This window comes from Nuphar pumila, chromosome 1 (assembly GCF_984573655.1).
Source record: "Nuphar pumila chromosome 1, dmNupPumi1.hap1.1, whole genome shotgun sequence".
In the NCBI taxonomy this organism is placed as follows: Eukaryota; Viridiplantae; Streptophyta; class Magnoliopsida; order Nymphaeales; family Nymphaeaceae; genus Nuphar; species Nuphar pumila.
Genome location: NC_143249.1, coordinates 18,221,847 through 18,249,627, shown reverse-complemented (window position 1 = coordinate 18,249,627; position 27,781 = coordinate 18,221,847). Strand labels below are relative to the sequence as shown.

The following is a 27,781-nucleotide window of genomic DNA, read 5'->3' as shown; positions in this document are numbered from 1 at the left end:
GCCTATTCAGATGTTTTGCGACAATCAAACTGCTATGCTACAAATTCTATATTTCATGAAAGGATAAAACATATAGAAATCAATTGCCACTATGTAAGGGAAAAGGTCAAAAAGGGTGAAATTTGCACTCCATATACAAAGAGCAACTTGCAGATGCGCTAACCAAAAGACTCAGAAAAGCCAGTTTTATCAAATATTAAGCAAGTGAGGTTGTATGGATATATACGCCCCACTTGAGGGGGAATGTTGAGATAAACGATACCTTCACCGAGACCCTGTCTTTTGATGGCTATTAGGATGCTGATTTTGTTATGACTATAAGATCTGGAAGGCTTGAAGATTTGGATAGCTGACAAGATATTGTGTATCCTTTATTGTTAAGCTTCCTTTTATGTTTTGGTCTGTATCTGCTTCTATATATTGTAGCAGCATATGATTCCTAATATGAAGAAAAGAACTAATAAGAGGGTTGGTGCGTTCGTGGACGTAGGCCAACCTTAAGGCTGAACCACGTTAAATGTCTGTGCCTCATCTATTTTCTTTGCAATTCGCATAACAGTTTCTTAGCCCTACTTGTGCATGATATAGTTGTGCTGGATCCTTAAAAAAAGAAAGAAAAGATCAATAAGCCTATCACTGTCATTGATAGCACACCTTAGGAGACAAGCATCATCCGTGATAGGCGTTTACTCTTGAATGGTCATGACATTTTACATGATCAAACACAATTTTAATGCTTTAACTTCTAGGGTGTTGGTGTTGCAATTCTAGCTCTTTAGGTTAATCATATTGCTTGGTTATATGAATTGATCCATCTCTTATCCAGCAATTCCATGAGTTCAGGTACCCACCACTACGAAGCTAGTGTTGTTAACCTGTTAGACAAAGAAATATTATGCTTGGACCAAATCTAAATCATCCAAGTAGCCCCTTGATACAAAATTCATTGAGCTCACACCTGAGGTGCCAAAATGGGATTCACATGGATCATTATGTGTTGGTTTGGATACAACTTGTGCCTGGATCCAACTTTGCATGATAGTGCTTCACCTATCTTTATCTGTATAACGGCTTGAACTTTATATAATAAACATAATCGGCTAGAACTCTTGAAATCGTAGCTATAGTTTAGTTTTCCACATTAAAAATTCATGCATCTTAATTGGAACACGGGTTGGATTCAGGATTGATATAAAATTTCACAAACCATACTTGGCTCTATATACTAATCGAATCCTATGAGTCCCAACCGAGTTATCAATCGGACCTCTTTCTTTATTACCAAACCGGATCCTTCATGATCGGATACGGGTCGGACAGATCCATTAACACTTCTAGTGGCCCACCCATAATGTCCTCATTCAGTGGGCCACATTTCGGACCCATCACGCGGGCCATGAGTGCAAGGCAAGGCCGTCAACATTGGGATGCTAAAAAAAGGAAAGGGCAACCAAAGAGAGTCGACACCTTTACAAAACCTCCCCAAAACCCTCAGATCATAAGAACAAGAAGACCATTTTGCCTCTCTCTCTCTTTCTCTGTTGTGGTGGTGTGACTATGATGATGGCTGCTCTTGTTAGTAAGCCTGGACTCCTTCTGAACCCCTCAAAAGCCAGGCTTTTGTCTGCCTTATGGGCTTCTTCTTTACGTGCAAATGCCTCTTCTTCTTCGGAACCCATCGTCTCTTCTTCTGGGTCAGCTGATCTCTGTGATCAGGCTCCACCCACACAAGCCAATAACAAGAAGCCATGGAGTTTTCTCAAGTTTGGGATGTGGGGATCAGTCACTGCCTGTGCAGCTCTGGCTGGATATGCTACTGCTGGTGGGTGATGGTTTTCTCCTTTTTTCTGAGTCGGTGGTATTGCTGTTCGATTCATTTCTTTGGAGCCCAGAGTGGTTTTGCTTGTTTGAAAATGCAGGTGTTTGCGAAATCTCACTTTTTGTTGTTGTTTGATAATTTGAGTTAGAGTTGGTTGAATATAACCTATCTTTATTGGCTTGGTTGATTTGGTTTATTTGGCGTGATCACGAATGGGGGTGAAACCAATCTGAGATTTTGTTTGGTTGTTATTTTCCTTCTCTTGGGATCTTGTGTGATTTTGGTGGTTGAATCGATTTTCTTTTCTTTCTTTTGCTGGGAGTGTTGGATCGTTAGGTTGTCAATCGTTGGTGGGTGTTCGTTATAGTTTGTTGTTATTATTTGGCACTTTGAACGATTTGGTTTGTATTTTTGATCTTGGTACTTTTATTCCATTCCCATTTGCTTGCTATATGGAATCTTGGTTTTATCGATCTTTTTCCATTCGTTTTCAGTGATCACACGCCAACCAATCGAAACTTGTAATAATCAGCAACACAAACCAACTCAAAGTGGGAAATCAGTACTGTATATTCGTGTCAAATTATTCTTCTGAGAAAAAAGAAATCCTTGTTCCGTAGTACGGGCTTCTCTTTCTGTTTTAGACAAACTTATTCTCTTGAGATCTTCCTTTTGACTTCTCAGAGAGTTATCTCTTAAGGTTTTATACTATTTTGCTGGTTATGCTTCAACAGTCATTGTTTCCTACTATCACCATTGCACCTAATTTTGGTGAAGAACCGTTTAATGTGGAATAGCTTCTGTTTATTCTAGTTATTGTGGAGCATGCCACTGTAGAACACCTATGGACTGCCAGTAGTTGAGATAATTGCTCTTTTTTTTTTCAATTGAGTGTTTCGGCATATAGGTTTTGTTTTTGTTATTTACCATGCTATGCCACTTGAAATTAACATTATTATGTTCTGCAATGACACCTTTCTCATATGTTTGCAGCATATACTTTGGAAGAAGTAGACAAGAAGACAGCTGCATTGCGGGAATCTGTAAATTATACTGTAGAGGATGCGGCTTCTTCTCTTGATGTAAGTCAGAAGCAGAAAATTTATAGCTTTTTGCTTAGTAAATGCCACTAGAGCTACATATGGTATCCAGCCCCTTTTCTACTGACCCTTGCACCTTTTTTTCCCCTTAAGGTTGTAGTTGTCATTGTTAAGAGACACAAACTAATGAAATATCACGTTACCACTTATAAATTATAAAATGCATGCGCTAAATGAGTACAGGTTGCGCCGTGTCTAGATTTATTTCTGGTTTTCAATGCTATAGGATGGACCTTCAGATTGTGAGATATCCCAAACTAATGCCCTAGTTGACTATGGGGGACCATAAGAGACCTCCGTCGTTCATCAGACATTGTGCAGAACTAGGTAATCAAGGCAGGATTATGGATTGATGATGTACACCTTTGTCCTTATTCTTCATAAAGTTGATGCAATTTTTTGTTCATACCACAAAACAGTTACAGTAAGGGAATCTGTTACTTGTGCTTAAATTCCCTAGCTTATGAACCAAAATTTTAAGTTAACCTTCTATTGTAAAAAATAGGGTCTATGGTGTGAATTATGTGACCAGGATAAGACTAAGTGCTTTCATGGAAGGATGTTTTCCACAGTACAGATTCATAGTTATAGAGGTTACATGATGGAATCATGGAAGATGGTAGCAACATCAGCTACTCCAAAAGGCTTTAGGAGACAATATTCGTTTTCTTGAGTCAAATGTGGAAGATGTTTCACTTTACTTGCCTGTACATTGATCTACAAATAGCCAGCATAGGTGGTTGAAAAATGAAAATGCTGCTAAATGAAGAATGTCGGTGGAGTGGCTGTCTCTGGCTTGCACAGTAAAATAACTTGAAGATGATGCTCTAAAATAATTCAAAAGATGAATACTGAAGATAATCATAAAATGGATCTTGCCATTTCCTGTCTCTCATTGGACAAATTGGAGTGAAATGACATAAAATGTGATAAGCCTTTTAAACTTGGATTGCAAATCTCTACCCCCCCCCCCCCCCCCCTCTCTCTCTATATGTATGTATGTATGTATGTTACGCATTCACCCACACACATATGTATATGTATCCACTTCATTGTATTCGAGCATCAACATCCATTGAGGAACACTAAAGAAAGGAGCACAATAGAGGAGAATAGAAGAAACTTCATTACATAGCCAAATGGGAAAAAATACATCTTAAAGGGAACGTCCCCTCTTGGTTATACTACAAGACAAAAACAATTGACTATATCTAACTTCCTGCTAATATACAAAAATGGCCCTTATAAATAATCCTATGTACAAGCATGAGTGAGGGTAGCACAAAAACTGAAAGAATACATATGATACATTCACATATTACACAACTTACACTTCTCAACACTTCCCCTCAAACTTGAGATGATGCTAGAGGAAGCATCCCAAGTTTGGAAAGGAATGATTGAAAGTGTAAATGAGTCAAATTCTTTGTAAACACATCTGCAACATGCTCCTTTGTGCTCACATGCTCCAATGATATGATCTCATCTTCATAGGCTTTCTTGGTAAAGTGACAATTAATCTCAATGTGCTATGTCCTTTCATGAAATTGTGGTTTTTTAGCAGTATGAATAGCACTCAGATGGTCACAATACAAGGATGTCCTCCCAGTATATGCTATACCAAGTTCTGCCGAGAGCCATCTAATCCAAATGAGCTCTGCAGTGGTTTGAGCCATGGTTTTATATTCGAGAGACGGCCCCTAGTCGATCCTCCAAAATCAGAGTCACAATAGACTCTAATATATGTAGAGGATGACACTGAAAAGAACATCCCAAAGTGCACTCATAAACTGACTGATTGCATGGACTGCATAGGTGATATCAGTTCTAGTGATGGTAAGTATATCAAGCTAGCTTACCCATAAGTTGCCTGTATACTACATGATCTTCAAGCTTCTCACTATCTATAACTCTCAACTTAACATTTGTCTCCATTGGAGTAAAAACTTTTCTTGAGTCATCAACTAATCTAGCCTTTATCACAAGGTCTGTTGCATACTTATGCTATGACAAATAGAGCCCTCTTCTTGAATATGCAACTTCCAAGCCCAGGAAATACTTTAAATTTCTTAGATGTTTCATTTCAAATATGTTGTCCAACCTTTTCTTGTTATCAACAATTTTTTGCATGTCATCTTCTGTGATGATCATATCATCCACATACAAAAGCAAACCACAACTTGATGAGGACACAGACCAAGCAAGGGTCATGATAAATATGCTCAAACCTAATTGATTTCAGACCAATGTTAAAATTTTCAAACCATGCATTGGGAGCTTGCTTGAACCCATACAAGGCTCTTTTCAATCTACACCTTGCCCTGAGAATTTGTGTAATCCTACGACACCTCAATATAAACTCCATAATCTAGATCACCATTTAGGAAAGCAATTTTCACTCGTATTGCTACAATAGCAAGCAAAGTCCTTATTGTTGTCATATGCATGGTTGTACGTATCATATGGTACGATACGATACGCTACATTACTTTTGTGTTTTGTGATACGATACGAGTGTGTATCGTACTCATAGTGGGTGTATTGTACGATACACCCATGTATCGTGTTGTATTGTACGATGCAATGTTTATCGTATGATACAATATCAGTGATTCAGTGCACTTAAAAAAGGTCGAAAGTTGTCCTTTTTTATTATTTTGGGTTTAAAAGGCCTCTTGAGGGCCGAGTTCTTCATATGTCTACAGTCTGTTAGAAGGGAACCCACGAACTCTAGGTTATGTGAGATCGATTTGGGGGCCGATTTGTGCGCAAGGGAAAGGGCTTTTGCGATTTTATCAAGTAAAAGTGCATTTTCACCATTTTTTCACTCAAGAAAGTGGGTTAGTACAAAATCCCTATTCTTTGCTTCTTATTGAGTATTTTTGGGAAAAAGTGTATCTGGTTCTTCTTATTCTTTGCTTCTTATTGAGTTTTTTAATTGGTATGTTTTATTTTAGATCCTTCGATGTCGTCTTCACGTTCATGTCATATTGAAGATAATCCTGCACTATGTCACATGGACTCGGCAAACTGGGTGTCGCACCCGCATCGACGTGATGCAGGTGCGGCACCCGGTGCGGTCAACCCGACCTTGGGTGCGTTGACCACACCCAGGGTCATTTGTGTCCATTTGTTTTTAAATTTCTTTTGGGGGCACTGCCCCCCCCCCCCCCCCCCCAGAGACCCCCACCAGGGGCGCCCCCTGGACCCCCACTCGCTAACCGTGCAGTGGGACCCGCGTCGGTGGAGACCCCTCGGACCCCTCTTTCTACACAAAGAGGGCGCAGGGAGGGGGCTCGGTCGTCGCCCAGAAGCGACGCGTCACACCGGCGCCCGAGTGTGGTGTCAAATAGGCAAGGGTTCCCTCACTTTGTTGGACGAGTGGGGGTAAAGAAGTTAGTCCAAGACCATAAAATTAGGTTAGCCACTTGGAACATAGGGTCTTTAACTGGTAAGTTGGTAGAGTTAGTAGATGTTATGTGTAGGAGAAAGATTGATATTTTATGTCTTCAAGAGACCAAATGGGTAGGTGAGAAAGCAAAAGTGATAGAACCTTGGGGATATAAGATTTGGTATACAGGAATAAATAGGAATAGGAATGGAGTAGGGATTGTTATGAGTCGTCAGTTTATAGATAATGTAGTTGAGGTCCATAGGAAGGGTGATAAAATTTTACTTATTAAATTAGTATTAGGTACATATATTATTAATATTATTAGTGTTTATGCACCTCAAGTAGGTTTAGATGATTCCATTAAGCATCGATTTTGGGAAGATTTAGATGGAGTAGTACAAGGGATATCTTATGGAGAAAAGCTTTTCATCGGCGGTGACCTTAATGGACATGTAGGCATTAGTAGGGATGGATTTGAGAGTATCCATGGAGGCTATGGTATAGGAGAAAGAAATGAAAGTGGAGAAAGGATTTTAGATTTTTGTTTGTCCTATGATATGATCTTAGCAAACACTTGGTTTAGGAAGAGGGAGTCTCACCTAATAACATTTAAAAGTGGGGTTAATACGAGTCAGATAGATTTTTTCCTACTTAGAAAGAGATAGGGGTTGTTGCATCGATTGTAAGGTTATACCGGGAGAAAGTGTATCTACACAACATAGAGTCTTAATTTTAGATCTTAGAATTAGACAATGCCGCAAAAGGGATAGACATAGGATAGATCCTAGAATTAAGTGGTGGGCACTGAAAGGAGCTAAACAAGGAATGTTTGTAGAGCAGGTAGTTAAGAAAGCTGATTGGTATCTCGAGGAGGATTCAGAATCAATGTGGAATAAGATAGCGGGTGGCATGAGAAAAGTGGCTAACGAGGTATTGGGTGAGTCTAAAGGCGGTGCACCACTAGGTAAGGATACATCATGGTGGAACGAGGATGTCAAATTAGCTATTAAGGTTAAAAGAGTGTTATAGAAATCTAAGTAAGAGTCGTGATAATGAGAATTTGGAGAAGTATATGATAGCAAAGAAGGAAGCTAAAAAAGTTGTTCGAAACGCGAGGGCTAAGGTATATAAGGAGGTTTATGACAAGTTGGATACCAAAGAAGGCGAGAATGATATTTATAGGCTTGCAAAGATGAGAGATAGGAAATCAAAGGATTTGGGTATGGTTAGATGTATCAAAGATGAAACGCAAAGGGTTTTAGTCAAAGATGAGGAGATTAAGGAGAGGTGGAAAGATTATTTTGATAAGCTATTTAATGATAGTCATGCTCAAGATCTTGGAGACTTCTCCATTCCTTTTCATGAGATAAATCGTGACTTCATGCGCAAGATTCAAAAGAAAGAAATTGCAGAGGCTTTGAAGAAAATGAAATCAAGTAGGGCAGTTGGCCCAGATGGTATACCTATCGAGGCTTGGAATTGCTTGGGAGAGAAAGGTTTAGAATGGTTGACAAATTTTTTTAACTTGATTTGGCGAACAAATAAGATGCCTAATGAGTGGAGGAAGAGTACTTTGGTGCCTTTATATAAGAATAAGGGTGATATACAAGATTGCACAAACTATCGTGGTATAAAACTCATGAGTCATACTATGAAACTTTGGGAGAGGGTGATTGAGTCTAGGTTGAGGAAGGTTGTCATGATATCGGAAAATCAATTTCGTTTTATGCCTGGAAGATCAACTATGAAAGCTATACATCTTCTTAGACAACTTATTGAAAGATATAGAGAGAGGAACAAAGATTTGCATATGGTTTTTATTGATTTAGAGAAGGCATACGATAGAGTACCTAGGGACGTTCTCTGGTGGACAATGATGAAGAAAGGTGTTTCTCTCAAGTACATTAGTATAATTAAAGATATGTATGAAGGAGTAGTAACCAATGTTCGCACTTGTGGAGGGGTGACAACCAATTTTCCGATAACGGTTGGGTTACATCAAGGATCTGCTTTAAGCCCTTTCCTATTTGCGATAGTGATGGATGAGCTTACGAGATCAATTCAAGAAAATGTACCGTGGTGTATGTTGTTTGCTGATGATATTGTTTTAATTGATGAGTCTAGAGCTGGGGTTAATGCTAAGTTAGAATTATGGAGACAGACATTGAAAGCTAGAGGTTTTAAGTTGAGTAAGAGTAAGACTGAATATATGGAATGTCGGTTTAGTAAGCAACGAAGTAGTGATGGGAGTGTAGTGAAGCTTGGTGAGCAAGAAATACCGGTGAATGATTATTTCAAGTATTTGGGATCCATCATTCAAAAGTATGAAGAAATTGATGGAGATGTAAATCATAGGATAAAGGTTGGGTGGATGAAATGAAAAAGTGCAACTGGAGTGCTGTGCGATCGTAGAATGCCATTGCGGTTGAAGGGAAAGTTTTATAGGACGACTATTAGACCCGCTTTACTATATGGTACAGAATGTTGGGCTGCCAAGAGACATCATATTCAAAAAATGAGTGTAGCTGAGATGCGGATGCTTAGATGGATGTGTGGAAATACAATAAAAGATAAGATTCAGAATGAGGAGATACGTAAGAAGGTAGGTGTTGCACCCATTGAAAATAAGATGCGAGAGAATCGTTCACGGTGGTTTGGACATATTCGGCGAAGGCTTAATGATGCTCCAGTTAGAAGGTTGGAGAAATGGGAAAATATATTTGTTAAAAGAAGTCGGGGTAGGCCTAGGAAGACTTGGATGGAGATGATAGGAAAGGATATGAATGCTTTGAACCTCACCGAGGACATGGCATTGGATAGAAATGATTGGAGGAAAAGGATTCATGTGGAAGACCCAAAATGAATTTCTTTTTTTGGTTCATATCGCTGACCCCAATTGTTTTGGGATGAAGGCGTAGTTGTTGTTGTTGTTGTATATTGCCGCACCCAAGTTTTTTGAAAGTGCCGCACCCATGTGACATAGATCCTGCATGGCAATATTGCAGAAGCATTGATGATGTACTATGACTAGGGTTACCATTGAATTTAAGATGCTTATTTTGTGATGCTATTATTATAGGTGGACTGCATAGATTTAAGCAGAATTATCGAAAGCGCCTAGGCATATGGGGAAGCGCGCTTTTCGAAAGTGCGAAACGTCACTCTTCCAAAATGCGCACGGAAGTGTTTCCTTTTTTTGGGAAACGTGCTTCCCTCCCTTTTATGGGAAGCGCGTTTCCCTTTTATAGGAAACGTGCTTCCCCCACGCTTTCCCCTTTTTCTTAATTTTTTTTTTTAAATTTTCCCTCTTTTTTCGCTTCCCCCTTACTTCCTAGGCCGCTTCCGAGACGGTTCGTGAATCGCTTTTAAGTCGTCCCACGCTTCCCGCTTTCTAAAAATTTGAAAGTGCCTCGCTTCCCGCTCTCGCTTCTCGTATCGCTTCCCGCTCCCGCTTCCTCGACTGACAATCATGGATTTAAGCCACATATTGCAGGTCAAGGTCAAAATGTATGTTCATATGATTCTTGATGCAGAGCATGACTGGGTCCAGTCTACACCGAGTGACCCAGGCAGGGAACCGGGTCTGCGCGAGGGGGTTGAAGATCGGACCCATGCAGCAGATCCGGATCGGGTTGACCGCACCCGGTGCCGCACCCGCACCCGCGTCGAGTCGCGTCGACGCGGGTGCGACACCCTGCTAACCGAATCCCTGTGACATAGTCTGACAGCCATTTGATAGCTTTCCGGGTAGTTTTCTGCAAAACAAGGTTGTGTACGTGAACTGTTCCTGGGGATTTTAATTTCTTCATCTGCTTTTTGTTCATTGTTCATTTCTAGCTTACAGTTTATCGTTGCATTTTTTTGCCCTTCATGATTTTCATCTTAATGGAATTAAACCTTTCTGTTTTCTGTGGAGCAGAAAATTCAAGCTCTCCTTTATTCAGCTGCCATGACAGGTGATTCTTTGACTATCAAATTTAATTATTATGTTAAGGATACTGATAACTCGATGAATTCCTATGTGCTCATGGTCCTTAATTATGGATTTGAACTGTTGAGATAGAAGAGGTGAATCCACAACAAAAATGATTAAGTGATTATGATGGGCATGTTATGGCATTTTCTGTATGGACATGCTTGTTTTTCTTCTGCCTCTAGATGCGTCTGTTTGACTTGGTTGAAATCTGCATGAATAATTGTAACACTTATATCACATGGACCTTCAAAGTGGTTGGTGTTACTGTGCTGGTGCAGGTACTGTTGGATAGTTCAATCGACATTTTATATGCAATATTATTTGTATATTGCATTATTTGCACCTATGTAGTCAAAAGGGCTAGGCGGTGCCTAGTTGGTAGACCCCCTAAAAAGATTAGTCGAGGACTAGGCGGGACTAGTTGGTACCCCAACTAAATATAAAAAAGTACACAAAAATGAAAATATACATAAAAATATGTTTAATTCTTTTACACAAGCACAACAACACATACATATATAGATAACATATTACATAATTCATAATGCTAAATATGCTTTCAGGCTTTTATACAAAAATTCATCAGAAACAAAGTAACACACACATATATAAAACACATAATCAATTAAAATTAATTGTGCATGCTTTTAATGTTTCACAGAAAAAATCCCAAAAGCAAAGTAGCACACACACACTTATATAAATATAATAACTAAGCATGTTTTCATGAGTTCACAGAACAAATCACACAAACACACACACGTACATATAATTATATATATACAAAAAAATAACAATAACAATATATATAATAAATAACTAAACTGCCCTCGTGCCAAGGCGGAGGCAGCTTTAGTTGCAGCTTAGTCGCCGACTAGGCGCCTTAGTCGCCGGCTAGGCACCTTAGTCGGTGTCTAGTTGGCAAAATTGGTACCCTTTAAGGTACCCACCTAGGAATTGCAAATCCTAGGCGTTTTACTTAGCGGTGCCTAGTCGGGGCTTTTGACTATGTAGATTTGCACATGTTATGTGTTTTACATCTTTTCTGGGTTCTTTTCTTCAGAATTGAAGTTGTACTTTGCAATATACACATACATGTGTAGGCACACACACACACAGACATACATCCTTCATAAAAAATTTACAACACGTCTCATACTCATGCTGTACCGCACACCCCTACTCACTTAACATGGGATAATTGCTATAGTGAAAGACATGTCTGATAAATTAGGCTAGCAACCAAAAAAGCCCAACCCTACTTGAGTCGAGTAGATGTAAGCTAATAGACCATAACTCTTGCTGTGACAATTCTGATCCATTAGATGAATGGCTCACCATAGGTGTTGGGCTCTCTCGGACTATTAAGTCAAATCTCCTTACTGCTTCAATAATTTGTGTTTATATGCAATTCTGTGTTATTCTCTTCCAATCCTAGAAGTGAAATCTGGGAATCCGTGATAGACTAGCAGCCTATGATGACTTCAATGGGAAGTAATGTTTACAGATGGTTGCTGCTATCTTTATGTTTACGAGGCTGATTAAGGTCTGAATCAACCTGGAAGGCTTGAGAAGGGGAAACTGGGGAAAGAAAGATCTCTTTTTGCCTATGTCACATGGATTCTCCATTTTGACTCCTTTTCTGTATCCCTTTATATGTTAGACACATTGGAAATTTCATAAAAATGGCCATATCCTTGTATCCACAGCGTATCCATGTGACATAGCTTTTTGCAGTCTGAAAACTGGTCAAGGACAAGGGTAACAAGTAATACAACTATATCAAACATTGTCAATGGATGAGAAATTTCTCTGGAGAATTTATGGATATTTTTTCTCTTTTTAGGATAATGTCAGGAAGATAACAATTTTGAATTAAGGAATTGCAAAAGGGGGAAGAAGGAAAATGGTCTTCTGATGTTAGTAGCAAGGCATTTTGGCACGAATCAAGGGACTGAAAAAGGGGAAAGAAAGAAAAAAGGTCTACTGATGTTAACAGCAAGCATTTTGGCACGAATAATATCCTTTCGTTTGACTTGAAAAAGTTTTCATTATAATCTCACATTACATTAGAAATTGCTGATATTTTCTACTGTTATGAAAATTTAATGGTAATATTTTAATATGTTAAAGCTTTGGAAACATTTAGAACTAGTCAACTTAGAACTGATTGACAGACTTAATACTTTGCTTGTGCAAAGTGTTGTCAATCATCCTAACATGCTAGATGTTTTAGATATGTTTGACAGCTAACTTTATCTGGATCTGCAATATTATCTCCTCCCCATATCAAAGATGGGAAGAAGAAGAGAGAATAACACATTATACTGCTATAAACTTCCATTTTACAACAGATTTGTATTTGGTGTTGAATGGAAAAAGGGAAAGCATTAATATCATCAATTTGTAGCACAAATATGAGAAAATTAAGGCGTACTTGCCTAATGCTTAGCTGACATTTTTTTGGTGGACAACTTAAAAATTTGCATTATTAAAATACATTTTATCTTGAAACTAGGAATCAAATCATTTATAAATGCAGAAGCAATTTTAGGGAAGAAATGTTTTGTTAGTCTCTAAGTCAGTTAGCAGTTAGTGTTTTATGCATGTTGTAAGAATTCTCTCTGTGTTAACTCAGTACTTCTCTATATTGAAAAACACCTTGATGAAATTCCTCATCTATAAACACATATTTCTCCATGTCTTCTACTACATGATGGAGCAAGGGCCACACACACACACACACACACACACACACACACAAATAAAGGCTTGGCTTTGGTTCACTTATTTACATAACTGAGTGAAGCCCAACTTATTTACACCCATATGGGTTAATTGGACTTTGGTATGTTCTCTAGCAACTACTAGGGGATTTCAGCAGGCATTATCTAAAAATTGTGGTCTAAGATAACTATAAAATCTCATTAACATTGTTCTTTGAACATTAACTAACACATTAAGCAATTTAGAGGAAGGAAAGCTTCAATATCAAGTAGCTAAACCATTGAGAATGAGGAGTTATTGTCATATGATATGAACCAGCATTTCATTTAGAGAAAACATAGAGGAATGAGGATCAAGTAGCCAAAGCAAGATACATTTTGAGCAAGGGATCAGTCCCTCAATGTAATACTTATCCACAATCATTGTAGAGCACACTTCCCATATCCACAATCATCAACGTATGCAGTCTCCTTTCTCATTTTCCCCTACAATACTAAAGTTATCATCTTTCAATTCTAACCAAGAACATATCCTCCAAAAACAAACCTCAAAAAAAAAATTTCTAACCAAGATTATTCATGTATCAGCCATTGATCTCTCATATTAGAAAAAGGTACAAAAATAAATTTATTACTTGTAACTAAATCTGCGTGCCATTGAGAAAACACAACCCTTATGTCATTGTATAAGTAAAAACGCCTTTCACCTTCATTGTCTAAATCATGAGTGTAGATAATGGGTCTGGCTTGCACTTTTTGAATTGACCTCACAGCCTTCTTAGAGGGTCTAAGAAAACAACAGTGTAGAACATACCAGAAACACTTGCACCTAACCGATGCCTAGTTATAGGAAACTAGTTTCAGGATCCAGTTTTAGGAAACCAAGAAGGAAAATGAGATAGGCAACTCAACTGATGCCTATCTCTATCCTTCTCAAAATATGAAAGTTTAAGGGGGAAGTTTCTTAATGTTTTAAAGGGGGCCTGACCCACATAACTTATATGTGTCCAGGTCCCATATAAACCTAATATTCATTATTTTTCAGAATCTTGGGGGTCCCAAGGCCTTGTAAAAGTATCTTCAACAAGATACTTTAGCCGATAACACAACAACCTTAAGAATAAATGTGTGAACACACACACCCAAGAACACTTGTGCACAACAAACACAACACACCGAATCACAAATGTGCACTTGCACCCATAAGTTTCATAAACACTAAAGAGGTTGGGCTATAATCCCAAATCCCTTAAGAAATACAAGAGGAGCTGCCCATATATATAGGGCTTTGGAGGAGGCCTTGGGAGGGGCTCCACATAGTCGTTGGAGCCCCTCCAACGGTCACAAATGTGACCGTTGGAGGGGTCCAACGACAAGTGGGTTGGGCCCCTCCCAATGCATGTACAATGCATTAAATGCAAAACCAAAAAATAAATAAAGAAAAAGAAAAAAGGAAAATACAAAAAACATATTCTCGAAAAAGAATATGTGTAAAATTCCTAAACTACCCTTACTATGACTATATATATTTTATATATATAATTGGTAAATACATATACATATATTATATATATGTATTACCTTATATATATATAAAATATATATACGAAATTACAAGTTTGATTACATAATTTAACACCCCCCCCTCAAACTTAGGGCAAGATGACCGATAGTTTGCCAAGAAGGAAGTTGAACCGCGGAGCGCACAAGGCTTTAGTAAAGAAATCTGCCAACTGATATTCGGACGTGACATAAGGGAGATCGATAACTCCTCGGAGATATGCTTCACGAACATAGTGACAGTCCATTTCGATGTGTTTAGTCCGCTCATGAAAGGTGTGGTTCTTTGCAATGTAGATTGCACTTTTGTTGTCGCAGCATAGCTTGGTGGGTCCTTCAATTTTGATCCCCATGTCTTCTAGCAGTTGGTGAATCCAAACAATCTCCATGGTAGTAGTGGTCATGGCACGATATTCAGCTTCAGTTGAGGAGAGCGACACCTTTTGTTGCTTCTTGCATCTCCATGAAATTAGTGAGTCTCCTAAGAACACACAAAAACCAGTGGTGGAGTGACGGTTATTTGGGTCACCTCCCCAATCTGAGTCAGTATAAGCAATCAATTTTAAATCAGAGGAAGAGGACAGAAAAACTCCCTTATTTAGAGTACCCTTTATGTATCTTACTACCCGTAAGATGGCACTCATGTGAACGGATGTAGGCGCATGCTGAAACTGACTTGCAGTATGGATTGCATGGGATATATCTGGTCTGGTAATACTCAGGTACATCAGAGATCCTACAAGCTGTATGTAGGGTGTAGGATCCAACAGGGGAACTCCATCATCAATTTTCATCTTTGCTCCTACAACCGCAGGAGTTTCACAAAGCTTCTCATCTGTAATACCTGACCTGTCAATGATCTCAGAAGCAAGCTTAATTTGAGATAAGAAATATCCTCTAAGAGAGTATGCCACTTCAATTCCCAAAAAATAAGTTAAAAATCCCAAGTCAGACATTTCAAATTTATCTTTTAAGATAGATTTTATACTTTTAACCCCGTTAGAATCACTCCCAGTGATGAGCATGTCATCAACATACAGAAGTAAAATTACAATCCCTGCATTGGATTTTCTAACAAATAGAGCAGTGTCAGTAAAACAAGAGAAAAAACCATTCTCAATCATAACAGAGTTAAATCTATCATACTAAGCCTTGGGAGCTTGTTTTAGGCCATAGAGTGCTTTCTGAAGACGAAGCACCTTTTCTTTAGGAGTCTCCATTCCAGGAGGAGCATCCATGTAGACTTCTTCGCTTAAATCGCCATTTAAAAAGGCATTTTTCACATCCATTTGATAGATGTTCCATTTGTTGATAGAGGCAACGGTTATAAGACATCGAACAGTGACCATACGAGCTACAGGAGCAAAAGTTTCTTCATAGTCAATTCCATATTCTTGACTATATCCTTTTGCAACCAAGCGAGCTTTATACCTTTCAAGGGATCCATCACTTTTAGTTTTTACTTTGAAAACCCATCTGCACCCTATTGTTTTCTTGCCTTTAGGAAGATTTTGGAATTCCCAGGTTTTGGCTCTTCTCAGAGCCTCAAGTTCATTGTCCATGGCATTAATCCATTCAGGGCATCTACGTGCTTCTTCAAAATTTCTAGGTTCTATATAAGAGTGGATGGCACTAAGGCAGGCTCTATATCTTGGTGAGAAAGAGTCATAGAAAATGAACCTAGAAGGAGGCCTTCTACTTCTCTCAGTTCTACGAGGGATCACTTCATTCTGAGAGGCACTGGGACTGGCATCATTATATCTGTCAAGAGCACTCCTAAAGTTGTTTTGATCTCTATGAGAGTAGGTGATAGGGTCTCTAGGTAATTCAATTGGTTGATGTGACGAAGGAGATAAGGAGATGTTTTCCTCGGTTTCAAGTTCATTTGGGTTACTTTGATCTGACTCATTATCACTAGTATCATCGTCCTTATTCAATAACTCAAATAAAAAAGAATAATCCATATTTTCATTATGGGGGTCACAACGTTCAAATCCACTAACATTTTCCAAAAAACTCACGTTTCTGGAAACATACAATTTATCACTTTTGATATCATAACAACGAAACCCCTTTTGGGTTTCAGAATAGCCAAGAAAGGCACAAGGAATGGCTTTTGGAGAAAGTTTGTCATTCTTATCAGTAAGAACAAAACACTTACACCCAAAGACCCTTAACCTGCTATAATCAGGTTCCTTATCATACAGTTTTTCAAAGGGAGAAATTTTGTTTAAATTTTTCGATGGGAGTCGGTTTATGAGATAGACAGAGGTAAGGGCCGCCTCAGCCCAAAGATTTTTTGGAATGTTTTGAGAAATGTGCAAAGTCCTAGTGGTTTCAATGATGTGCCTGTGCTTTCGTTCGGCTAACCCATTTTGTTGAGGGGTTTTCGGACATGATTTTTAGTGAAGAATTCCAAAATTTTCAAGATAACTCTTAAATTCATTTGAGAGGTATTCTCCTCCAGAGTCAGACCTAAAGATTTTTAAACATCCATTGAATTGATTTGAAATCATCATGTGAAAATTTTTAAAGGTTGAAAAAACCTCATGTTTATGTTTAAGGAAATAGATCCAACAAAACCTAGTATAGTCATCCACAAAGATCACATAATATGAAAAACCTCCTTTTGACATTACCGGAGCCGGTCCCCATACATCGGAATGGACAATTTCAAATGGTTTTGTCGTAAACATGGATCTTTGAGGAAAAGGCAAACATTTCATTTTCCCAAGAATGCATTCATTACACAAAAAGTCACTTTTACAAAGATGTTTAACAAAAGGCAAATACGAGATTTTAACAATATTGGGATGACCCAATCTCTTATGCCATACATGAATGTCTTTGTTTTGGACGACGTTGCAAAATTGACTCTTGGGAACTTGAAGAAAATCTACGTAGTAAAGGTCTCCTCTTCTAGAGCCTTCCCCAATCAATCTCCCGGACTGGCGATCCTGTATCCAACATTTATTAGAAGAAAATTTTATATCGCAACCATGGTCCGAGAGTTGGGAAACGGAAAGAAGATTTAGGTTAAGGTTTGGGATAAAACGAATTTTTGGAACAAAGAAGTCTTGTTTTTCAAAATTACCTATTCCTTTAATCTCAAGAGATGTACCGTCCGCGGTTGATACAAAGGATGGAAAAGCATTTTTAGAAAAGTTTGAAAGAGTGCAATAACTAGGGGTCATGTGAAAGGATGCCCCGGAATCTAAAAGCCAAGATGTCTTACCGGGGGAAGAGGATGACATAGCGGCTCCGGAAGTACCTCCCTTGAGAAGAGGTTGTAGGGCATCCACGATTTGTTGAAGAGAAAGAGACTCACTTGATAAAGAGGGTCGTTCTTCAACTTGAGATGCCATAGCCGTTGCAATCAATTTCTTCCATTTAGGACACAAGGGTTTGATATGTCCGGGTTCTTTACAATGATAGCAAGTTACTTTGCTATAATCTCTTTTGCCATACCGATCATTTCCTCATTGACCTTGATTCTTGAAATGAGGAGGTCTATAGGTCCTCATGTTATTTCCCGGTCTTGACACGGCATTAGCCATTTCACCATCTTCTTGAGTAGAGGAAGTAACAAGAATGCTAGGATTATTTTTGCCAATCCCCATACGGGTTTCTTCACCACTTAGCTTGGTGATAACATCTTCGAGTGAGGGGGATGTGAAGGCGGAGAGAAGAGAGGACCGGACTTGTTCAAATTCGGGTCTAAGGCCATTTAAAAAATTGAAGAACCGGTCTTCTTCAAGTTGTTTGTGCCTTAATTCGATTGCCTCACCACTCCATTTAGGTTCAAGAATTGCGAGCTCGTCCCAAATAGAGGATAATTCGGCAAAATACTCCCGAATGGTCATGTCATTTTGTTGGAGAGTCAAAGCCCTCTTTTGGAGAAAGTACTTGTGGGATAGATCTCTTGAGGTGTACATTTTCTCAAGATATACCCAAGCTTCGGAAGCCCTTTTAAATTTGATGATGTTGGCATTTATCTTGGTCTCAACGGATGAGAAAATCCAAGATAAGATCTTGAAGTTCTTCATTTCCCAATCATCATGTTTCTTAGAATACTCTTCAAGGGCCTTTTGTCTTTCATCCCCTTCAAGGATCTTAATATCCCCTCCTTCAACAATGGTAATTTTGGGTTCCGGTTCCGGTATGGATCCATGAACGTAACCCCAAAGCCCCTTTCCTTTAATATGGGCTTCCATATTACCGGCCCAAACATGATAGTTTGAGCCATTAAGCTTAAACCCAAGAGAGAAATGGGAGTCTTTTTCGCCCATTAGAGAGGAAAGAATGCAAGAGATAGTATGTACCTTAATTACTTTTTGCGTCTTTCTTGACAAAGGAGGCTCCTAAAATATTGCTCGAAGAAGATGATCCTCTTTGATTTCAAAAAACTTGAAGGCACGCTTCCCGAGGAATGCAAAAGAAGGCGAATCGCAATTGTTCTTCTTCAACGAGGCTCTGATACCATGTAAAAGTATCTTCAACAAGATACTTTAGCCGATAACACAACAACCTTAAGAATAAATGTGTGAACACACACACCCAAGAACACTTGTGCACAACAAACACAACACACCGAATCACAAATGTGCACTTGCACCCATAAGTTTCATAAACACTAAAGAGGTTGGGCTATAATCCCAAATCCCTTAAGAAATACAAGAGGAGCTGCCCATATATATAGGGCTTTGGAGGAGGCCTTGGGAGGGGCTCCACATAGTCGTTGGAGCCCCAACGACTAGTGGGTTGGGCCCCTCCCAATGCATGTACAATGCATTAAATGCAAAACCAAAAAATAAATAAAGAAAAAGAAAAAAGGAAAATACAAAAAACATATTCTCGAAAAAGAATATGTGTAAAATTCCTAAACTACCCTTACTATGACTATATATATTTTATATATATAATTGGTAAATACATATACATATATTATATATATGTATATGTATTACCTTATATATATAAAATATATATACGAAATTACAAGTTTGATTACATAATTTAAGAGGCCTCTGCCCATACCCCCCTTGGTTCCGCCCCTGTGATGGAGGAAATTAAACTGACTCAAGATAATTGAGTTCTCTAGCCGAGACATCCTGTGGTTAAGATTCATGTCCACACCACCACTAGTGGGGCTTCTAAATAGGCTTTATGACAAGGGTGTGATTGTTGTTTGAGGGAGATGATTGCCCATTGGAAGAAAAACAGAGTAAAATAAGTACATCTTCCCGAAATGAACTATGAGTTGTGCTTTAGGTGTTTATCTTTTGTCACAAAAAGATTCGCTACTTTTCATGTACTCAAACAACTATTGGAAGTTATGGAAGAAGCCGAAGGTTCAAAAGCTTCATGATATTGAATTTGAGAGAGCTCTTGCAGTGCACCATCTGTTTGCAACCTATTTCTCTATGGAGTTCTGTCAGAAACAGCTAGAAGAAAATAGAACTCCTCAACATCTCCCAATACTATAAAAGGCCATTATGATCCTTTTGAAATGAAGTGAATAACAATCACACAGGAATGCCACTAAGGGCTACAAGAGATCACAAACTCACAAAGACCACTCTTGGGTCAAATACAATCTCACAAAGGAGGCACACAATATCACAATCTCACAAGAACAATATAAAAATAATTTTTTTTATATTAAGACACCAAATGCTTGTGAAAAACATGAAAGAACAAGTAGTGAGGCTCTATTTATAGAGCCTCACATGCAATAGAGGGAGTCAGTCATATGGACATACAATATAAAAAATAGAAAAATAAAAGATCCTTAGTGGGTTGTATTCTATTACATGACATTAAATGACCAAAATACCCCTGATATACATATATTGTATAGATATACTTATATCAGTTAAATACAAAAAAATATACACTGTATTTTAACACCTTTGCCCAACATGGGATCCGAGGCACTATAAGTTGATTAAAATTGACTGAATATAGTACTTTCGGCAGGGTTACTGGAAGTTTGTCCTATATGTGGGAAATGTGTTTTTGGGAGACTCTTTCTGAAACATAGAACTTGATGTTCCGGAAGCTTGTGGGAAAAAAGAAAAACTTAGGGTATGTTTGCTTTGGTCACAGGTGGGGATGAAAAATCACAGCTGAGAAAGTAGAAGCTGTGGTTGTTGGTCACAAGGTTAATCGTGTGACCAACTTTCACAAGGTCTAAGGCAAAAACAATCACAGCTGGCAATCACTATCACAACTTGTACTTTTCTCTTGTTTCACTAACCTTGAGAAAAGTGTTGAGATTGTGATTTACAATCACAAAATCTTGAGAAAATCCAAGAATCACAGGGCATTGCAAACATGCCCAAAATGGAGAAATGCATTTCCTATGCAAAACACATTCCAAACATGTTTCCCTTTCCCTTCAAGGTAACCGTGGTGTCCCCTTATGTGCTGCATGTATCTTTATGAAGAATTGTATTTCCTGTCTTTTGTCAGTAATTTCTTTTGCTTTCATCACAGTGCCTGCTAAATGTGTGAAGTTATATATGGATGTTAGGAGGTCAATCGAAGAGCATGTTAAGGTGAGAGAGTTCATGATATTTGCGACTGTTTAGTGCATGAAAAGATGATTTATGATGACCTGTAAATTTGTTATGCTCTGCAACAGGGATTCACCGATCCATCCTCAGAAAAACTTCTTCCAGATCTGCTTCCACAAGAACAACACGTCTTCACATTAGTGCTAGATCTTAATGAAACATTGATATATTCTGATTGGAAGGTAACATATTGCATTGGTGCTGTTACTTTTGAATAATGGTTCATGCTCTATCCATTTCCCCCCTCCATTGTTGCTTGAACTGGTATCTGCTTCAGTTTTTACTTTGGCTTATTTGATATAGATTAAGATGGATACCATGTACCATTTCTTCATTGCAAAAATAATGTTTTGGAGGAATCCATGTATGAGAAAATATCAATATATTTGTCTAAACTCTAAACCATCCTTTTTTTCGCGTTTGACTTCCTTAACATTGCATATAAGGATAGACCACGCTAACCCTAGCATCAACATAAAAAAGGAAATAAAGTAGAGAGGATTTTGAGAAAAGAAAACTGTTGAGCTTCATCTTTTCAAGTTGAGATGTCCATCCATGCTTGCCTTTCAAAAAAAGATGTCCATCCATGCAGCCACTATTCCCTGCTTATGAAATCTCAGTCCTTTCTGTTCAACAAAGTACTTAGAATTAAAATCTCTTTCTTGTCTCACATAGTAACTGGAAGATGTTACAATTAAAATGCCTCTTTATATCTCATACAGAAACGTGTTTAATCTCTTGTTGTTCTTAGGAGATGCATTCTTTTTACCATTTTCTTCTAATCAAATTTGTCTTCTTCTCTACTTAGGGATTCACATATTGTATATGATTTTCACTTAAGTTTTATGTAATAGACATAATTAATAGTATAAGGTTAACCAAAATATTCTGGTTCCATGTAGCGTGAGAGAGGCTGGAGAACATTCAAAAGACCAGGAGTTGATGCCTTCCTGGAACATCTTGCACAATTTTATGAAATAGTTGTTTATTCAGACCAGTTGAACATGGTAATATCTGAATTGATTTTTTTTATTTGAGGCTATAATTTTTTTTCTTGAGATAACAAGTTACTTTGTTTCCTTCTACAGTATGTTGATCCAATCATTGAGAGATTGGATGGGAAAGGCTGTATACGATATAGACTTTCAAGAGATGCAACAAGATATGTTGACGGACAGCATTACAGGGTGAGTTTGGGGCTGATTTGTTTTAAAACCTTTTTGTTGGAGAATGAACTATTATCTAGGATCCATTGTTGTACTTATCTTCTTTCTGCTTATTCATATATTCTTACAAGGTAAAATCCAATTTCTACTTAAAGTTAGTATAGGGTTCGAAGGGGATAGGGGCTGACTGTAGTCTTCTGTATATTCCAATTGATAGTTAGTATAGGACACAAAGGGGACAGCGGCTGACCATATACTGTTTTGTTTATTCCAGTAATGACTGAACAACTGTCACACTCATGGTATTTCAAGAACTGCTTTATGTTTTATACAGAAGCTGAGAACTGATGCTCTACTGAATTGTTGGTACCTGGATCAGTTCCTCTCCTAACCTTGCTGAACATCCATCCATGGAAGGGAGATCTCCCACTCTTGGAAGTTGAGAACCTCATTGAGGAAAACTACTAAGAGCCCCTGCAGAAGGCCCTAACAGCTTAAATCACTAAGTTATGATCCTCTCAGGCTCCTTTCCCATCTATTTAACTAGCCAACCTCACAAATCCCTTTAAAAACTACTAAATCAAGGGTAATGCAGATCCTCTAGAGGAAATTGTATGCTAACTCAATATCACATGTGTAAGCTTGCAATTTTTATATGGCAATGCAATAAATATATTATCAAAGTACCCTAATCTGCCTAACTTGAGACGGGGTTAAGTGGAATCTTCTATCATGGATGACTACATATTGCTTGCTGGCAGAAAGGGCTGGTCTCATAAAACATTGTTATTTCAAGTATTCATTTCTCTCTTTTCCTTTCATATCCCTAAGAATTTGGAGAGGAAGTTCATTGTATTTGTAGGTCTCATGGAACATGTTCTTCCTGTATTACTTTTATGCCTCTTCTCCTTAGGAGATGATTGCATGGCTCAGAAACAAGAGTGTCAGCGTTAATGGCATTGTTTCCTGGGGCCCTACACAGCCTACTAGAACATGTGAACTCATGGGATGCCCTTTAGGGTGCCTTTGCATGCATGGCACACACCAAAAGCCCCTGGGTACTTTTTCTCCCAAAATCGAGTGGGACCCACAGATTTTCTCACTTTTGTTACAAACAAGTTATTTTTTTTATCTCTGCTGAAGGCATTTTATCTCAAAATAACTTCCTTTTAAGGTTAGAAAAGTCACACAGCAAGTGGTGGGCTTTTTTTTCCCCTGATTTGTTTGTCCAAAATGGTGAACCCATGGGTGAGAAAAAAGCCACCAGCAGCATTTTCTCTCTAGGGACTTTTTTTCTCGTCTATCCGAGTAACACTATTAAGATCCCTAAGATTGTGGAAAAGCGGTTGAAGATGGCTTCCCTCTTTGTCATGAAAGGAGCTGGATGTTTCACAAAGTGAAAGGGTGCTGATAGTGATTACTAAAACAAGATTGGGTGGTGGCCAATCCTATTATGCCTAAGCATTTGCTGGTGGGTCTCCTTAGTAATTGCTAACTATATGGAGACGGTGATAGCTGGTGGTTAATCCTATTATGTGTAAGCATTTGCAAGCTGCCTCCTTAGCAATTTGCTGACCAATGCCAAGTGGAAATGCCTGGGATTTGGAAATGGTGGGCAGGTTTGATTGAGGATTTCTAGGTTAGAATTAGTTTAAAAGTTGGTAATGGGAGGCTGACCAGTTTTTGGACAGATCTTTGGGCTGCGGTTGATGCTCTTGTATCTAGGTTACCCTCTATATACACTCTTCAGGGAACTCTGGAGCAGCTTGTGAGACCATATTGGGCAGAAGATGGTGGGATGTCGTGCTAATGTGTAATGCCACTCTAGTAGAGACTTATGGAGTGGATGGAGATTATGTGACACTATCTCAGCTATTGGACTTTATCAAAAACTACTGTCATGATGGTTTGGGATTCTAACAGAACAAATGAGATCTTAGTGTGCGATTGTTATTATTCTCAGTTAGATTTGTCACATGGATATGGCTGTGGATACGAGGACAGCCATTTATGCAAAGTTCTTGTTTATGACTAAATGATTAATATATAAAGGTCTATGGTATGGGAGTAGAAATGGAGTATCCATCTGATGTAGATCCAGGGTGTCCTTTTACCAAAAAAGGCTGTTTGGCATGAGGCCTCTAACCAAAAGGGTCATTATTTTTCAAGGATAGTGTCTTTAGACAGCATCTTGACCCCCAAAAATTGCCAAAATTAAGCTTTACATTGGCAAATTGGTGTTCACAGGGTAAAAAAAAAGGGGTCATTTTTTTGGGGGTGGTGGCACTTACTTGTGGTGCCTTATCTGGCTTGGACAGAATAACAGGGTTATATACCAACATCAAGTAATCCATATCACATTTTTTGAGTAACCAGATTCCACTTCTAACATGGACAATGTTTCTTTCAGAGTTGCCAGTCGAGGAAGCGATTTGGGAAGCGGAAGCGTGAAGCAAGGCACTTCTAAAATTTTAGAAAGCGGAAAGTGCGGGATGACTTAGAAGCGAACCGGGAATCGTCTTAGAAGCGATCCGGAAGCGATCTAGTAATCAAAACGGAAATGAATTAGGATTCAAAGGAGAAACGAAGAGGCAAATGGCCTAGGATTCGAGTGAGAAGTGAATATGAATCGAAAAGGAAGCAAAAAATTAATTATATATATTTTTAATTTACCAAAATGTAAGATTTATGTGATCATTGAAAAAATAAAACATGAGTATCTAAAAACTGAATTATATATGCAAAGTGCAACCATCTAACAAATACATCTGTTGCAAGCATTTAATAAATAGTATATCAAGTAAAATTCAGAATTTATATTCATGTTGCAACCATTTAACAAATGCATCATGTTGCAAGCCTTTAATAAATAATACATTAAAAGGATCTATAATTAATACTCCTGAATATAAAAAAATCATATTTAAGACAGAGAATGAGAGAGTGTGAGAGACGGATAGCGAGAGTGGAAGAGAGAGAGAGTGAGAAAAAGAGAGCAAGAGAGAGAGGCAAATGGGAGATAGATAGAGAGTGAACGAGTGTGTGAGACTGAGAGCGAGAGAGGAAGAGGACAAAGAGCAAGAGAGGAAGAGAGATAGAGAGCGAAAGAGCGAGTGAGAGACAACTGAGAGATAGAGAGTGAGCGCGAGAGACATAAAGCGAGAGAGAAAGAGGAGAGATTTGAGAGTGCGTGAGAGAAAAGGAGAGCGAGAGACAAATAGAGAGACCGAGAGAGACACTGAGAGAAAGCGAGGGAGAGTGAGAGACAGAGAGCGTGAGAGAGAGAGAGAGAGAGAGAGAGAGAGAGAGAGAGAGAGAGAGAGAGAGAGAGAGAGAGAGATGAGTGCGTACCTTGTGATTCTACTCATGCTGCCTCGCCGTCACCAGAGGTCATCAGAAAAAGGATGAAGGTCACCAGAAAATTGAGAGAGAGAGAGAGAGAGAGAGAGAGAGAGAGAGAGACAGAGAGAGAGAGAGAGGGGGGGTTTCGACTTTCCCTTTTATAGGGACCATTTAAAAAAGGATATTTTACAATTTCTGATTTTTTTGTAAAAAATCAAAACATGAGGTTAAAATAGGAAGAGCGAGCTTCCCATTTAGGGGAAGCACACTTCCTTTTTTGGGGAAGCACATTTCCCAATTAGAGTGAATCACACTTCCCATTTTGGGGAAGCACATTTTCATTTTAGGGGGAAGCGTGCTTCCCCTAAATGGGAAGCACAATTCCCAAATTAAGAGTGTGCTTCCCGTGATGTTTCGGAAGCGTAGCATTTCACGTTTTCAAACTGCATTTTGGGGAAGCGCCCTTTCCCATATCATTTAGCGCTTCCAATAACCCTGTTTTTTTCTATGGATTGCAATTCTTACACCCATTCTGTTTTCTCTCATTGTATCTTGTCTGTGGGGACTGCTTATGGTCCATTTCTCTTTTTATTGATACTTGAAAGTTATCTTTTCTTGAAAAAGAAAAAGAACTATAGCATTTGTAATAACTGAAATTATTTGCATGCGAAGGATGACAATAGCAATGCATGTTTTTTGTTTATCATTATTATTATTTTTTAAAGTTTGTTGCCACCAAGATATTTGGTTGAATGATAAGATTATTTTTGCTCCTGGAATGATTTGCTGTATACAGGATCTATCGAAGTTGAATAGAGATCCTTCACGAGTAATGTACATAAGCGGCCATGCGCTTGAAAGTAGTCTTCAACCAGAAAATTCTATCGAAATTAAGCCATGGAAGCTTGAAGCAGATGATACAACACTCTTGGATCTGATACCATTCCTTGAATGTAAGCTTTCTATTCTCCATTCAGTCTTTTGTTTGAGAACTTCTCTTTGAAGCATATTATTATATGTTCTTTTCATTTTTGTAGTTTAGATCATGTCATCCCACCCTTCCCAACCTTTGCCTGGTCCAACAGCATGATCCTAAACCCATGCACCTTCTCCAATAAGTTATGGTCAGCCTGTTATGCTTGATGGCTGCAAACATATGAACTAGTCATGTCTAATATGGCGAGGTTCAACCATATTAACGCTGCATTAGCAATTCTGCCTTGCTAGATTGATGTAATGACTCTTAAATTGTTAATGTTGCATCGATATCCATGGTGTTGCATATCCATCAAACATGAAGCACATGCACATGTACAGACAGACAGTCTTGCTAAGTATGAACCAGCTAACATGTCTTGCAGAATTGACATCATATTTTTGGACTGTAGATGTAGCCAGGCATAGACCAGCTGATATAAGGCCTGTTCTAGCTTCTTATCATGGACACGATATTGCAAAGGAATTTATCGAACGTTCCAAGGATCACCACAGGTAATTTCATACTCTTTTGCACATGATATGGGAACACTGACAAACTATGTCACAGGGATACTCCATTTTGGGCCCTGGGGCCCTGTATCGTGTCCCCTTATATACTAGTCATATTGAAAACTTTATAAAAACCTCATATCTGCAGCCGAATCCATGTGACATAGGTGGCAGACATTAAACTTTTCAGGTGCCCTTCCATTAGTAGTGTTTCGTTTCAACTTGAAGATGTCCGTTTTTGTTGATTGGTAAATTTAACTTGTTCAGGCGCATGCAAGAGCAGAGACAACAAGCGCGCATGTGGCGGCGATAAATTCCAGGATGCATTGAGGAATAATCATGGAACTTCGAAAAGTTTTGCTTGATGAGCTTTCTCTGATTTGCGAGATGCTTCTTCTACAATCTTGATAGATTTGTGTACCATAATAACACTTAACAATAATGTAACAATGCATTTTCTGTATCCAATATGCACTTCAATTGCTCAACAGAAATTCAGCAAATACACTGACCTCCATGTGCTTGTATTTTCGAGCTTCTCTTGGCATGTTGATGTACTTACTGGCAGATGCGGAAATTGAACGGAATCCTGTCATGATGCCATTCAGCCTGCTCTGACTAATAATAAATTC

General features: G+C 38.5%; 1 protein-coding gene across 1 annotated transcript; it reads left to right on the top strand.

The window, feature by feature from the left end:
* The first annotated feature begins 1,563 nt into the window (after nt 1-1,563).
* Nucleotides 1,564-27,781, top strand: LOC149848201 (mitochondrial import inner membrane translocase subunit TIM50-like). Its single transcript, XM_090003620.1, has 10 exons — nt 1,564-1,822; nt 2,813-2,901; nt 10,233-10,269; nt 21,074-21,135; nt 21,222-21,335; nt 22,056-22,160; nt 22,242-22,340; nt 26,458-26,614; nt 27,050-27,152; nt 27,417-27,781. Exons 1-10 carry the CDS (start codon nt 1,564-1,566, stop codon nt 27,460-27,462), a joined length of 1,071 nt encoding a protein of 356 aa, XP_089859746.1. The 3' UTR covers nt 27,463-27,781.

Bases quoted from the DNA above. Each gene is read 5' to 3' on its own strand.
- LOC149848201 (XM_090003620.1), top strand. From the start codon at position 1,564: ATGGCTGCTCTTGTTAGTAAGCCTGGACTCCTTCTGAACCCCTCAAAA. The intron at 10,270-21,073 runs GTGATTCTTTGA...CTTTCATCACAG, and splicing joins TTATTCAGCTGCCATGACAG to TGCCTGCTAAATGTGTGAAG. The intron at 27,153-27,416 runs GTAATTTCATAC...TAACTTGTTCAG, and splicing joins CGTTCCAAGGATCACCACAG to GCGCATGCAAGAGCAGAGAC.